Raw genomic sequence first — 15,110 nt, forward strand, 5'->3', positions numbered from 1 at the left:
CAACAAGCGAGTGATGACACGTCCAAGCGACATTTTTCCTCCTTTCCCAATACAAAAACATGCATAGTGGGTGGGCAGGGGGAGTGCGGTGCTTGCTGTGAGAGGAGCACCAGCTGAGCAGCAGAGAGTGACACCAGCGAATTACTGAAGAGAATTACAGTCCAACGTCTGAGAACATTTGAGTGACTATTTCTACTTGATGTTTGCGATATTGTCATTTTATACCTCCTACGTGCAACAATCCGTGATACATAAGAGTATAACCAATATATCGCCTAGCTCTACTTGTCGATTGCCAAAAGTGCTGCCTGTGTCTTCAGAAATTTGCGATAAATCAGGAAACTGCAAACTCCAAAACAGTAGAGAGCCTGTTATCATAATTTAAGATATGTAGACATCTTCAGCATCCTCGATGGAAAGGATCGACAGGCATATGGCCCTCCACGTTTCATCAGGGCAGGCGGGCACCCCTTTGCCCAGTTTCCTCTTCAGAAAATTTGATCAATTGCATATAGAGACCAGCCAATCAAATCCTTGATTTTAGGGTTTGAACCATAGTCTGTATAAAAGGTGGACGTAGCCTCTGTGGCATCCTCTGTGTGTTGCTGACACTTCAAATGAAGCCAATCTGCGGAGGTGGCTAAATTCGTTATGACACCAGCTGTGAGTTTCATTTTGAACAGCTACAGGGCGCTCGTCGGCCACGTGATCTGAGCTGTGTCTCTGATTGGACAATCTAACTATCCTAACTTAACTTCCAAACCACCAAGTTAGAAAAAGATTCACCCCCTCGTACAGTGTGTGCTGATAGTGGAATCAGTGTTTTAGACCCAAGCCGTTTTTTGAACCAGGCTGTAAATATGTTTTTTCTAATACTGTAAAAGTCTGTTTGTATGGCTGGGTGTGTGCACGATTTAAGGTCTTTCTGCAGCCAGCCTCAAGCAGATTCTCAATGAAAAGCAACTTTTACTAACCAGATGTTGCCCCTTGGTTTCAGCTGGGTTACAGAGAGGCAGAATCACTCATGTATGCTTAGACTAATACACAACATTCTCAATCCACTCTATTTATCAAATAAGAAAAGCATATGACTATAAGACAGAAAACACAACAGTTCTTATTTAACTGATCATATTTCATCAAACCTCCTGAAGCTGACTCAAACCTTTCACCTCGTTCTCTGCAGCTCCAGGTTTTCAGAACTCAGGGAGGTTAAGACATTTCTATATGTACAGAGAAAAGGGAATGATTGACCTCTCACTCTGCTGTTACTGAGTTTAGCTGTTGACCTTTTGAGATAAGTCACTCCTCTCAGGGCTTATATGGCCTTCTGTTATTTTCTGATATTGGCCTTTACATTATGTGACACAGTGATTAATGTTTGCAGGGCTCAGATAGCCTCCAACGTGTCTCAGAGGTTAGTGGAGGAAGCGTGTCCCCTGAAGGATAAGAAGAAGCTTAATGGGATGTCATATGTCCAGGGACACTCAGCTGATACAAAGGTTCAGATAATTCAGGAGCTGTTGTGTTAAATCTTCATCATACTGAAGCTGAGTACAGCTCAGGTTGAGCATGGCAAGTCTAGAAGCTCAAAGAAGAAACACCCAGTGCTCACATTACAGCACTTCAAGTCATTAAGATCCTGATCTCATCTCAAAGCGTCCTACCAGATAAAGTAGCCCTCCTTTGTTTGAAAACCGTTCTGCAAAGGATTGTAGTTCTTACAGCTCATAAGACCCAAAAAGTGGTGTAAAAATACTGAGTGAGAGGCAGCAAAGGCTAGAGCAGCACTGAAAACTGAGCACAGATCACAGATCAAGGGAAGTTCTAGGACTTTTAGTGTGTGCCAGAATACCAGCTGAAAGGAGATTATTTCAAACTCTATTCGAGACCTCACAACCTTTTCAAGGAGTAACCATTTCTGCACAGTTACAGTCTGAGCAGCAGCTGCAGAAGTGTTGAAACCTTTAATAAACACAGTTATTGTAGAAAAAGTTCCTCAAATTTGATCCATGACTGAAGTCTGGTGTGCTCATATTAACCTCTAAGGTGAGACAGTCGTACTCATGTTGGAACTGTGGTGTGGTCCACTGTGTGAAGTTGTCACGTTGCGTTGTTATAGAAGCATAGTGAGGTGAGACGCAGCATGAGGGATCTTTTTCTGCCTCAGCAGCGTTTACTCATCTGTTCTATAAAGAGAAGAGGCAGCTCAATGCACACGCTTAAATGTTTTACAACAACAGACTGAAGAGCAGCAAGATCTCAGCCCTGTCAGTCTGGATAACGATCACTATTAACCTTACAACAACTAACTACTGCATCTTATTATTGTATTAACACGTGCAGCACTCTAAAACCTAAAAAATAAGAATTTAACACCATGAGTCTGGAAACAAGTCCCACTCCATCACCAGCCTTCAGTCAAAGAGTTTACATCCATTTGCATTCTGGCAAGTTTTCCTCTAGCTGCGCAGTCTCCCAACTAGAAAAGGAACAATAAACTGCTCAAGGTAGACAGAATTTCACTCACGAAGCAAGACAGATTCTACATAGATTTGTCTTTTCAATGCCATTCCAAGGTAAAAAGAAAAACAACAACAACAAAAAAAACTTGAAGTAAGCAAATAAATAGATAAATGTTAAGAAATCATGTAAATCACTAAAAAAAAGCATTAACTTTAAGTATTTTGACAAAAAGAAAATCATCATTTCTACCAAACGTATAAATTTAAACTATCTATTTTTTACCATTGCATAAACATATTTTTTGCTTACAAATAGAATTCCTGAGTTTAACACTGAGTTAGATTTTTGTCTTTGCTTTAACTGAAGGGATAATTTCAAATTGATCGGATATTTTTTTATTCATGTTTTCTTTACAGACTTTTAACATTTTACCATGTTTCTTTAGTACTGAAGTAGACAATCAAAGAAAACAAAGAGACACAGGGGCCCATGTAGAGTGCGCGCCGGCATTGTGGGGACAACATCTATCAACTACCACGTTTGTCAAGACTATTACCGGCTGCCTCTTTGGTTTTGCAGTTTAGTTGTCTACACAGCTCCACTTTTTAAGTTTTAGACCTTTTAGGCCAGCTATTTGCCTCCTGGCAGACATGCATTCCTCACTTGCTCCAGGTGGGTAATGCAAATGTAGCTCAACCCCTGCCGGAAGAAAATCTGCGTTTTTAAGTGATGAAAAGCTGACTAAGATTTACCCGTTTATTTTTTAAATATCTGTTTACTCTTCTAGTCTCCTGGTCTCCTAACCCAACATTATGTGATCATTAAGATTTACAGTCCTCATTTATGCGTTTATTATCTACTTAACGACATGTGATCATATTTATTTGACCCAAACTTAACAAATTAAAAAAAGCACATAAATAATCTTCCATTTATTTCAACTTTATTTTAGCTAGCTTTAAATTCTGTTTTATTTTTGAAGTCAGTTAAACCTGTCTTTAGACTGTAGTTTGACTTGACACATACCTTGAGCACTAATCAACGTTGATATTAGGTATCTTGTGGGGGGGTCGTCTTGGAGCATAGTGTGGATTCCTCTCTGTATCCCTGGAGTGAGAGTTTGGTTTTTGTTGCCAACAGTAAGTTGAACTGGTTCCTAGTCAGAGTAGGACTCCTCCAGTTCTGCCCTTTGTCACCAGATCTGTTCATTACTTTTATGGACAGGGTTTCTAGCAGCAGCTTAGTGGCAGAGGGAGCTGGATTCAGGGGCCTTAAGATCCCATCTCTGCTTTTTGCAGATGATGTGGTCCTATTGGCCTCGTCAGACACTGAACATCAAACTCCAAACACAATCACATTTGAGAAGCTAAACCAAAAATGGTTTGAATAAACAGATATGTGTGATGTGTATGACTGCAGGACTCTTTTCCTGGTTTCCCACTCTGAAACCAAACCTTAACCCTTTGCTCCTCTTTTCTCATGTTCAGGTGGTGACGGCCATCGTGGAATCAGGGAAGAACATGTCAGCAGAGCAGAAGAAGACAGATCGCTGTCCTCTCCTCTACGAATGGCACAAGAAACAGTACATTGGTGCTGCTCACGGCCTGGCTGGGATTTATTACATGCTCATGCAGGTAAGAACTGAAGCATAAACTGCTTCCTTTTGTTACAACTCCTGCCGAGGGGAGACCTGGACATAACCTCTCTTTCTACTCCCATTTTTTGGAAATTAAGGTGCAACTGGTGCAGCCAGGAAAACCCATCAGCAAATTGTTCATTTTTGGGGGTAAAAATGCCAACAATGAACAGAAAGTTGACAAATTACCCTGATCTTTCCTAACAGAAAACACACCTTGAACAAATGAAAGACACCTTAACTGAACCCTGAATAAACAGAAAGGGGAGAAAAAGATCTGTATTCAAAATATGGGTAAGAGTTGTGTCTAGGGCTTCATGATTAAACGTTAAAAGATTGTGATCTCGCTTCACACATGTACGTAATGTCATTTCTTTTTAAACAGCTCTAGCCCCTCCTTTCTGCTTCCTCTGATGGTATGTTGCACCCCACCTCCACCCCAGCTCCTCCTGTCAATGTATTCATGTCAATTGCTTCGCTCTGTCTGGGGTTTTATTTTTGCTGCTGAGCTCCCTGCTTATGCCGTTCACGATGGCTCGTGATTTGCAGGAAGGTGTGCTCTTCCTGCCTCAGGCTTTTCACGCAAGCATGAACAGGGAGTCCCAGAACAGAACCATACCGCCAAATGAAACCGTGCAAGTTAATGAAGATTATTTTGACAAAGTGGTCCTGAAGGAAATAAAAAAAAAAAACTGGCAAAACAAAAGTCAAAGATGCATGAATCAAAATCAAGTTTAAAAAAGTTAAGGGCCCTAAACTTTAGCACCTCACTGCTAATAGTTGGCACAAAATATTCAGGTCTCACTGGAAATGTGGAACATATATTCATACAATAGTTCTCTTTAACTCACAGTGAGGTTGTGCAGCCCTTTGCAGGCTTCCTTTACACACTGTCCCATCAGGGCTCAGGAGGCTACTGTCCATCAGGAGTAGAGGTAAGATCGGCTCTAAAAAATCCAGCCCGACCCAGGCCCTGAGTATTAAAGCCGGACCCTTAATAACGCTGGAAAGGTTTGTTAAAGATATTTCTGTGTGTGATATTGTGCTCACATGGACGCTCCTCTCTGACAAGGAGAGGAACAGCAGCAGGAGCAGGTCTCTGGGCTTCATTAGCTCACACGGAAAGGCATCTGAGATACACGGGGTAAAGCCTCCAGAGCGCAGCAGGTTCACTACAGTCTTTGTTACAAAAGGGGAAAACAAACAGACTTTTAAAATCCTCCGCTGGAGACAGCGCACACGAATGAATCCATTCATACATGTTTCTGGACCAGCTGCTGTTTGCAGAAGTCAGACCTGCTGAGGTAGGTGGTCCAGGGCGGTCATCTCGGTGTAAAGTATGTATTGTGCGGGTTTTCAGTCTCGGGTCTCGTCCTCTTGAACATCTGGCATTGAGCACTGCATAGAGCATGCGCATGTGTCCCGAGCCGTGTATTTGGTTATTACAGACTTCAGTCAGCAATGGCTCGTGAAACAGGTGCCACTGCCTCTGGTTGAAAAAGCCGAGCCCCAAAGCTTCCTAGTATGTATTTAACTGTGAGTGTGTACGGTCAGGAAGGTAAAAGGACAGGAGCGCCTTCTCTGTTTTATCCAAATTATTTATTTTATAACAAGTATTCCTCTAGTTTAATTTCCATTCATCGTTTTAGTATACAATACATAATATATAAATATATATTTATTTTAAAAAATTAGCGAGAGAGAAGCCCGACTCGATCCGACCCAAAGTTAATAATTGACATTTTGGGCCGGCTCGGGCTCGGGCTTAAGATCTTACCTCTAATCAGGAGGTTCATAACTTTGACTTACAACACTCTTAACATAACAAACTTTAAGAAACATTAGCTACATTTGATCAAAACTACAGAAAGACAGCGTCTAATGGCCTGTTTCAACATGATGCCTGTATCAGAGTTCAAGAAAACGCTAAGTGTCAGTCACCCTCTTTCTCATCAGCTGACGCGTATGAGCCAAAGCTTATGTATTTATGCCAAACTATTAGCCCCATCCTGTTCAGTGCTGCTGTGTTTCAAGGGGTGGTTGTTTGTTTCAAAATGTTCAGTTTAATTCTGAGGGTCTGAACAGGAAATACACCTTCACTGCTTGTTTCCAGACTGATCCACTGAGAGCTGTCAGCTGCTTCATATAAACACACACAGTGTTGGGAAAGGTGGGCTTGATTTATTCACCCAGCTGGTCGTGTTTGTGGAATAGCTATTGTGGGTGGGTGTCATTTTTCATTAGGGTAGGTCATTCATTTTAAAGGCAAACTCTGTGCTATTTATTTGCAGTTAAAAATTATTTTAGTCCTAATATTACTCCCTATTCCAAAGATATTGATGCCAGTTCTGTCAGTCAGACATATGAATCAATCCTTGTAAAAAGATGAGCATCAGTAAAAAAAAAAAATAGCTGGTGTTTTTCTTTTAACATGAATCTTTTCTGTGATATTATGAACAAACGTTGTATTGTGAGATAACTACTTTGTTACACCCACAGTCTTTACCATGAAAAGACTGAAATTGATGAAAAGTTACTTTTTTAACTTTTGTTGTTCTGTTCAAGAGCAATAATAGGAATTATTTGTCTGAGCCACTGTTCTTGTTTTGTTTTCCACCCCTGAGGTTTCAGCAGATTGTTCCCCGGTGTACATCTCTCTAACAGGAAGAGAACTGCTCTCATAGATTAAAGAAACAAACATAAAGTGGGATTAAAACATAACTTGACTCATATATTAGCATTGGTAATGTACTAAACAGACTGTTTTTATGTAAGGAGCATAATTACTGCTCATCTTTTTACATTACAGTCCAGAGTGAGTTATTTTGATGACTTTTAAATTAGGTTTGAGATTTTATAGATGCTGAAAAGTAAGCCGTATAGACCGCTTCAATCACTGAGTCCCTGGTGACTCAGTAAAAGACACATTTTTTCATTAGTGGACTCCTGCCAGCACACAGTGCAGCAGGAAACATTAATCAGTAGATCAGGGCTTTAATGTTGGTCTGGTGTCTGATGTAGAGTCTCTCTGTCCCGGGAGGAGAGCCAGCGCAGGAGCTGATAACTCCTACAGCCACACATCACACTGGTGCTGCTGGCACACCCACTGAATCAGTCTGTGGTGAGATCTGATCAAACTGTGGCCTGCAAATCAGCACTGGGTGGATCTATCAGCCCACTGCAGCAACACACACTCAAGAGTGAGGGTCCCACAGCTTTAAATTGAAGCTCAGGAAACTCACGGAGAGAGATGAGAGGAGTGAAGTTACTCCTTTTTTTTTAGCTTTAAGGATTAAAAATGAAGAGCAGGAGAGATTTGACTGAGCTGTGTCTGGTTTTGTTCACAGATGTTCTCATTAACACACCGAACATCTTGCTGGAGATAAATAATTCATTCTTACATCAGTCTGAGTGTGTGCTGAATCCATTAAGACCAGTAGCAGAATCTGAGATCTTTCTGAGGTCTTTCTGGCTTGGCCTTCACCCAGCTTAAAGGGACAGCTCACAGTTTTTAGAGTGGATAGTGGGAGGTGCAGATCAATGGAGGGAGTATAGTTCCTGCACAGACCCAAAGCCGCCTGTGGGAGGGTCACAGGAAATGCAAGTTATATGTATGAAAAATTCTTCTGAATTGTAAACTGTATGCTACATTTTATCTGTATTCCTGAGCGTGCTGTGCAGGGTTTCCCACTGTATGTCTGCTGTTTGAAGAAGAGATTACACATGGAGAAGGCACTGACATAGCACTGGACTTTACTTATGTTTTAATGAGGGTTACAAAGTTTCAGGAAGTTTTTAAGTTGGAAACTTTCCATGGGAATTTTTGGAAACTAATGGGAATTTTCAGGAATTGACCTGGTCATATACCGTAAAATACCAAATAGTAGCCGGGGCGTTGATTTGTTTCAATCACTGAGCAGACCAGGCGTTTATTTGGAACAGGCGTTTATTTCTTTCCCAGAAAATAACATTCAGCGGTAGTGGTAACACCTTCTTTGACTCTTCAAAGCCTGCTCATCTTTACGTTGTTATTGCATAATTCGTGCTGGCAGACTACCTGCGTTTGTTTATATCTGGCACGCCGTGCATGGATGGGACTGATACACTAAGCGGCGAGTGCCGATCGTACCCGGCTGTGGCTCTGCAGCGGAGGTAGCGCCGTTTTATGACAGAAATTGACTGCGGCTCGTAGGCTGTGCTGAGTAACTTACCATACCCCCGGCGTTTATTTGGAACGGGCGTCTATTTTTCTAAACGTGCTGCTACACCTGGCGTTTATTTGGAACCCGGCATTTAATTGGTATTTTACGGTACATGTATAAATAATAAACATTTTGGTTTGTTACAGGCAGACATGCATACATGTCTGAGTCATTCATTCATTCAGGGTCGTGGATGGCTTGAGCCTGTCCCAGCTGTCATTGGGTGAGAGGCATATCTGATTCAACATTTTTTAAATCAAGTTGATAACAAGAAAGGGGGGGTGTTGTATCTTTACTTGTCTGTGTGTATAAATTAGGGCTGCACGATTATCGCAATCGCAATCGCAATCGCAATGTCAGCACACGCAATTACGTAATCGCAAAAGAGGATATCACAATCGCAATCGCAATGTCAGCACATGCAATTCAGGTTTTTCTCCATGATAACCAAGCAAGCCTGTAGACTCATCATGACACAACTTTTTTTATTAAATCGCAAGCACAATCGCAATCGCAATATTGTCCACCTAATCGCAAATCGCACCTTTTCCCCAAATCGTGCAGCTCTAGTATAAATGCAGGCATGTGCCTGTGTGTCTGTGAACCTGGAACTTCACCATGCACGAAACAGCGTGAGGAGAAATGTCAAAACGACGATGTACAGCCTTGGGGTTGGCAGTGGGGGGCAAGAGAGCGAGTGTTGCATTGTAACAGAGAAGGCACTGGCAGATTCTTGTGGTGGTTTTACTATGCTTCTCTGTAAATGCACACATGTGCTTGTGTGTCTGCCAGCACGTTGGGGTGGAACTTCCCTGTGTGCGAAACAGCATGTGGAGGAATGTGAACGTGACGATGTACAAATGACATCACGTTATTTAAATTAAATAAATATGATAAGGCAATTTGACTCTTAAATAAAAAAACTAGGTATAGAGCTGATTTATTAGAAAGGTAACTGTATATCACTTCGGCTGTGATCTGGTGTTCAGTGGAAAGTAAAATTAACTCGATTTCCAGGGGGGTAGGTCCCCCCTCCCCCCCCCCTCTTTACAATGGCAGGGAAACACTGAGGTGGACGGCAACAAAACCCTGAAAATTTGCAATATTCCTGAGCTTAAAATCTCATGTAAATTTTCTGGGAACTTTCCTGAAATTTACAGAAAATGTTCTACCCTAGTAATAACAGTTGGTGTTTCTGCATAATTTTACAGACTGCTCTCAAGATTTAAATCCTGCACTACAAAGTCCAAAGTGTTAAAATTCAACTCCAATAGTTTTTAATTGAGCACTTTCTCTGAATTTAATTAATTCCTCAGAAGATTCAGAATTAAATTTACACTTTGGAAAGTGTTAATATCTAAACTCTCTCATAGTGTTAAAATTCTGACACCCACAGTGTGATAATAAGCTGTGTTGTTCCCTTACACTTAGGGTGAAGTTTGTGGTATTCATAGTGTTACTTTATCTCCAAAGTACATGCCATGTGGCACACAGACAGACAGTCTGTGCCATGCGACACACAGACAGCCGGTCCCTGATGCGTAGAGCACAGACAGCCAACCCGTGCCGTGGAGCACAGACAAGCAGTGTGATGCATTGAGCACACACAGCCTGGTCTCATATCCACTGTGTTCCCTCCTCAGTTTTTGAAGTTTGTTCACAGAGAGTATTTAATTGAAAAGTATAGAAATTTAGGTTATTTTGTTTTGAGTTGGATTTATACAACGAGATGATTTAAAATGAATCAAATTACTAAGCACATGGGACTTAAACCAATGATGTTAGTCCAACATACAGACAGGAGACTTCACATTTGCAGTCTCCTTTTTTTATTTTGACAGGATTGGCCAAATCATTTAAAACTGATTCAGGGAGACGTTTTTCAAAGTTCACTGTTGCACTCTACCAAGCAACAACGTCCAGTATTGAAATATAAAACTGGTGCTGAAGTGCTCCAAACTGCAGTTCCTTGGCTTAGGCGTGTTAAAGAGGAAATGTTCCTCTTTACAGAGGGAATAAAAATGTTGACAGCCTGGTCCAAAAATGTTTTGGTCTGAGGAGCACAAGCATAGTTTCATACACACTTCATAGGGAATATTTTGTCTTATAGCTCATGCACTCTAAGGATCAGAATAAGAATCTGAATCTGAAGTACTTTATTGATCCCAGAGGGGAAGTTACATTACTTTTCAGTTTCATCCCTTCAAAGAAACATAAAAAGCCACTTACAGTGACATGGGGAGGACAGAAATGGGAGATGTTAAGGGTAAAAGTTTGACTCAAAATAAGCATGCTCATTTGGCAACCTCCATAAAATCTCAGCTTTAGATCAGTCAACAAACAGTCTAATTAATTCATGAAACTCACCAAACAACCTCTGATGGTTTTCTCTGTGACCTTTGGTGTTCAGAGGCATCCTCGCCTGCACTCTGAATGGCGATCAGATTATATAATATATCCTTCTTCTCCCTGTCTCTGCAGTCACCTCTGACTGCTGCTCTGATACAGCGTGCTGCTTGTGTAGACCTTCAGGACTGATACAGGCGGTCTGTCTCTCAGCTAAAGCCTGTTTTAGTGGAGAAAGTGCAGGTTCATCATGGTCCACTCTCACCGTACAGCACTCAGCCTCTGTGTTGATGCTTTCTACAATCAGAGGCTGTTTTGATTGTAAACTACTTAACATAGAACACATCCTGTTGATGAATATCTCCTATCTCTTTAAACCAGGCATGTCCAGAGTCAGTCTGTGGGCTCCTGGCTTTCATTTCACAATGTATTATTATGTCACTGAAATGAATCATGGTATGAATTCTGTGACGTTTACATTTTCTGTTAGGTCAACAAATCAGAGTCTATCTGTAAGGTCTCACTAAGCTCCATCTGGACTCTTCATAGTCTGCTGGTATAAAGCTAAAGCTCTGTACATTCAGCAGAAACTCAACAACTCCTCATCTGATGTCTTTAGATAAATGGATTCACCAGGATGTGAAAATATGAGAGTTCAAAATCACACCAGAGGAAACGAGAACAGATTTAAGTTAGGAAAAAGAGCTGATAGATAGGCAGTATCAGAAATTTCTGGGTCTAAAAATGTTGTTTTAGGTCAAAATAGTCTGAATAGGAAAAACAAACCTGATCAAACCAGATCCTACACTGTAAGAAACTGAAATCTTATCAAGTGTTGTCTTATTTTCAGTAGAAAATGTCTTTTTCGACTTAATATAAGCCACATTCACCTGACCAGTCCAGAAAAAAATGCCTTTTTTGACTTGTTACAACCTATTCAGACGTAATTTTTGTCTTTAAATAACTTAAAACAAAACATTTTTCTGGACTGACCAGTTAAATGTCGCTAACATCAAGTATGAAAAAAAACATTTTTCCTCAAAATAAGACAAAAATACTTGATAACATTGCAGTTTTTGCAGTGTGATCCTGCCATGAAACCATCCTGAGACATTTTCTCCACATAGCCCCTTATAGGAGAATATGATCCTTGGTCAGAAGCAGAGTTTGCTGATGTTTACACAGTAGGTAACACTGCAGAAAACTGACCACTGATCATCTGGGATCAGAGACACCTAAGGGACAGGTGAGCTTTGCTTTCATCAGTCTGTGATTGTGGAAGGAGGAGGTTTGAGCTCACTGAGGGACTAATTTAACAGAGTGATTATCAAACAGAGCGTTCATACGTTAGTTTCAAGGTTAATGAATATGTCAGTAGGAGCTGCTGGACCTCTCTCATTTTTATAAAATCACATGTGACCCCTTTTTGAGAAAAGCTTGACTACCTATGCTGTTGTTTTTTTCTAGTTCTACCTTAATAATTTAAATTTTAAATTTTAAAGCTGAGATGTTGTGAATATTTTGTTATTGTTATTTTTGTGTGCAAGAAAAGTTTTGTCCTTCCATAGCTTAGATAGACTGTTAGACTTGGTGTTTTATCCCCTCTGGAAAAAGGTCTTTGCAGACTTATTTGAAGCCACTGTCTCCTGACAACTACAAAAAAACAGTCATGTTTTTAAGACATTAAGGGCGTAATCAGACCTGGACTGTTTGGTCCACATTAAACGGACCAGGGTTCGTTTCCCACGCTGGTGCGGATTTCTCATGCAGGTGTGAATAGACACAAACGAGCCCTGGTGCAGACCAAACAACCGGACCGAGACCCACTTTTTGAGGTGGTCTCGGTCCGCTTCCAAACGAACTCTGGTGCGGTTTGTGGTTCTCTGGTGCAGGTCTGAATACAAACCAAGGTCCATCCGAACTAACTACAGGATACATGCGCCTTTTGGGCCTATAAAGCCACTGTAACCTAACCGTCTTTGGTTCATACCTGATCCTCAGTCTTCTGTTTAGCCACGCTGTTGCTGGCATGTTGTGGGTCAGGACACGCTGAGCATAGCGTCTCCTTGCTGCGCACATTTGTCTTCGCTGTTACAACATTTCAAACAGTGTTGTTAAGCCTGCTTTGAAGGAGCTGCTCTTGAAGCTGAAAATGATTTAGCAGCTCTTGTAAGAGCACAACCACACATGTTTATCTCCATTTCCGGGTCTGTATTCTGTGTGCCATATTTGTCAGTGCTGTCCAATGAGATCGTCACACGCGTGGATGTGTTTACAGAATATAGTCCACTTACAAAAAGTACAATCTGAATACGAACCGCACCAAACAAAAAAAATAAAGTCCACTTTTGGTCCGGACCAAACAAGTGGAGCAAAGGACTTTTCTGGTCTGAATAAGCCTAAGACACAGATGTGGCTTAAAAAAAAAAAACAGAGAAGAAACTTAACAAGTACATTTTCTGTCATTACGAACAATTTAGTCCTCTTTGTAATATGTTTAGCTAGGCTTGTTGGGTCCATGTGGCTTTTCATGAGTCTGAAAAGACATTCCCAGAGACTAAATCACCTGCTGAGTTTTGAGATTGTGCAGTGTAACCTCTAAAATAAAGATTTAATTTGGCAGCCTGTTAATATCAGTGTGGACAGACAAAGCAGCTCACACACAGAAGAAACTGTCTCCAACAGAGAAAATTAGTTTTTGATTTTCAGTAAGGACGGGTATTGGTTCATGTTATTGGTAAATTTAATGAAATGTTCTTCCTGGATTTAAAGTTCACCTCATTAATAAGTTTCTCCACTCAGAGGCTTTCTGTCTGCAAAGAGCACTCATTACGTCGCTGCTCCTTTTATTTGTTTTCCTCTCTGTTAATTAGCGACAGAAAAGGCTGATGGGTGTTTTGATTTGGAGCTGCTCCTGCTGTGGACAGTTTTTAGCCTCTAATTGGAGAGTTTAACTTATCTAATAATAGATAAATAATAGTAATGTTTCTACATCACATCCACACTGGTCATCGGTCAAAGCTGAGAAGTGTTAGCTGAGGTAGCTTTCACCTGTCATTAAACGCTGTCTCTGTTCCTCTCCAGCCAGCCTCTAAGGTGCACCCTGACCTGCTGTCAGAGCTGGTCCGGCCCTGCATCGACTACGTCCGCCACAAGAAGTTCCGCTCAGGAAACTACCCATCGTCTCTGAGCAACGAGAGCGACCGCTTGGTCCACTGGTGCCACGGAGCCCCCGGGGTCCTCCACATGCTCATCATGGCTCATAAGGTGAAATCAGCATCTCCTGCAGCATGTTAAACAGCAGTCTGTCATCACTTTCTGAGCCTCAGCCTGGTCAGTTCAGCCACAGTAAAAACACATGAACAACACTGGCACCTTGTGGCCTGACTCTGGACTACACGGTCAGTCCTGTGAGTCATGTCACATCCTTTAGAGCACATAAAGTTTCAGGGAGAACTTCTTTTAAAGTGGACGTCTTTAACTTCGAACTGTTCATGCATGTTCTGAGAGAAGACTGTGACGAGAACAGTCTTCTCGCCTCCAGAACACACACCATCTGGTAAAAAGTCTGTCTGTGCATACACACACACACACACGCATACACACACATACTGCAGCAATGCATCGGAGGCTAATTTTTTCTTTTCTTGGCCCATTAGGGAGCCACTTGGCAGCTAATGTGCTGCTATTTTGGCATTCTCATCCCTCTCTGTAATGCAGCGCCTCTCTGGCACCATGCAGAGAACAAAGCACAAAGGGAGATACGATTGCTTATCTCTGTCTCTCCATTAACGGAGCAGACAAACACGTCTTCCATTTGTTGTCGCAGTAGGAGCTTCTCAGCGCCTGGCTGCCTTTTCCTGAGCGATCATTTGAGGTCAGCTGCTGCAGCTGTAAAGTCTGTATCCTCCATTAAAAGCTGCTGTTTTTTAAACATTGAGTTACAGGGAGCTGAAGGCTGCACAACAGCTCTGTACCACAAAGATTAATGTCAACAGGTTTCACTGAGTGGTCATAGCAGAGTTTAATTTATGAGTTTAAAGTGTTAGAGCAGGTTATTTCCTCCCACACATTAAAACACATGAAGGTCATTTTAGGCTCATCATTTTTGGTGAGTTTTTCACCCTTCAAGTGATAAATCTGATCACTTCCAATGCCTGATGACGTGGTAATGGAGGTCAGTTTAGGGTCAGTCTTTTCCTCTCACCTGTCATGGAGCTTTTAATTTTGATTCATGCAGATATAAAAAAAACACTGAGACCCTGTTTTCATAAATAACCTCATCTGCAGAATTTTTTTTTCATTTTTCATTTATCCTTTATTTATACACAGGGTGTCCGCGGGTCCTAAAAGTATTGAAAGTTGATAAATCAATTGTGGGAAAATAAAGGCCCTTAAGAGTATTGAAAAGTCTTAATTGTGATGTTTCAAGGTATTAAATTCTAAAGGTGCGCAAGCTT

At 41.3% G+C, this 15,110-nt stretch overlaps 1 protein-coding gene across 1 annotated transcript in view; it reads left to right on the forward strand.

The window, feature by feature from the left end:
• Positions 1-15,110, forward strand: part of lancl2 (LanC lantibiotic synthetase component C-like 2 (bacterial)) — a 48,984-nt gene that overhangs the window by 19,708 nt on the left and 14,166 nt on the right. Inside the window, exons 6-7 of the mRNA XM_074693522.1 lie at positions 3,954-4,100; positions 13,735-13,917. Of these exons, the coding sequence (XP_074549623.1) occupies positions 3,954-4,100; positions 13,735-13,917 (330 nt within the window). The remainder of the gene's footprint in view (positions 1-3,953; positions 4,101-13,734; positions 13,918-15,110) is intronic.

Source organism: Halichoeres trimaculatus, unplaced genomic scaffold (assembly GCF_033239565.1).
Source record: "Halichoeres trimaculatus isolate MK-OKI-2021-1 unplaced genomic scaffold, fHalTri1.1 fHalTri1_scaffold_18, whole genome shotgun sequence".
Lineage (NCBI taxonomy): Eukaryota > Metazoa > Chordata > Actinopteri > Labriformes > Labridae > Halichoeres > Halichoeres trimaculatus.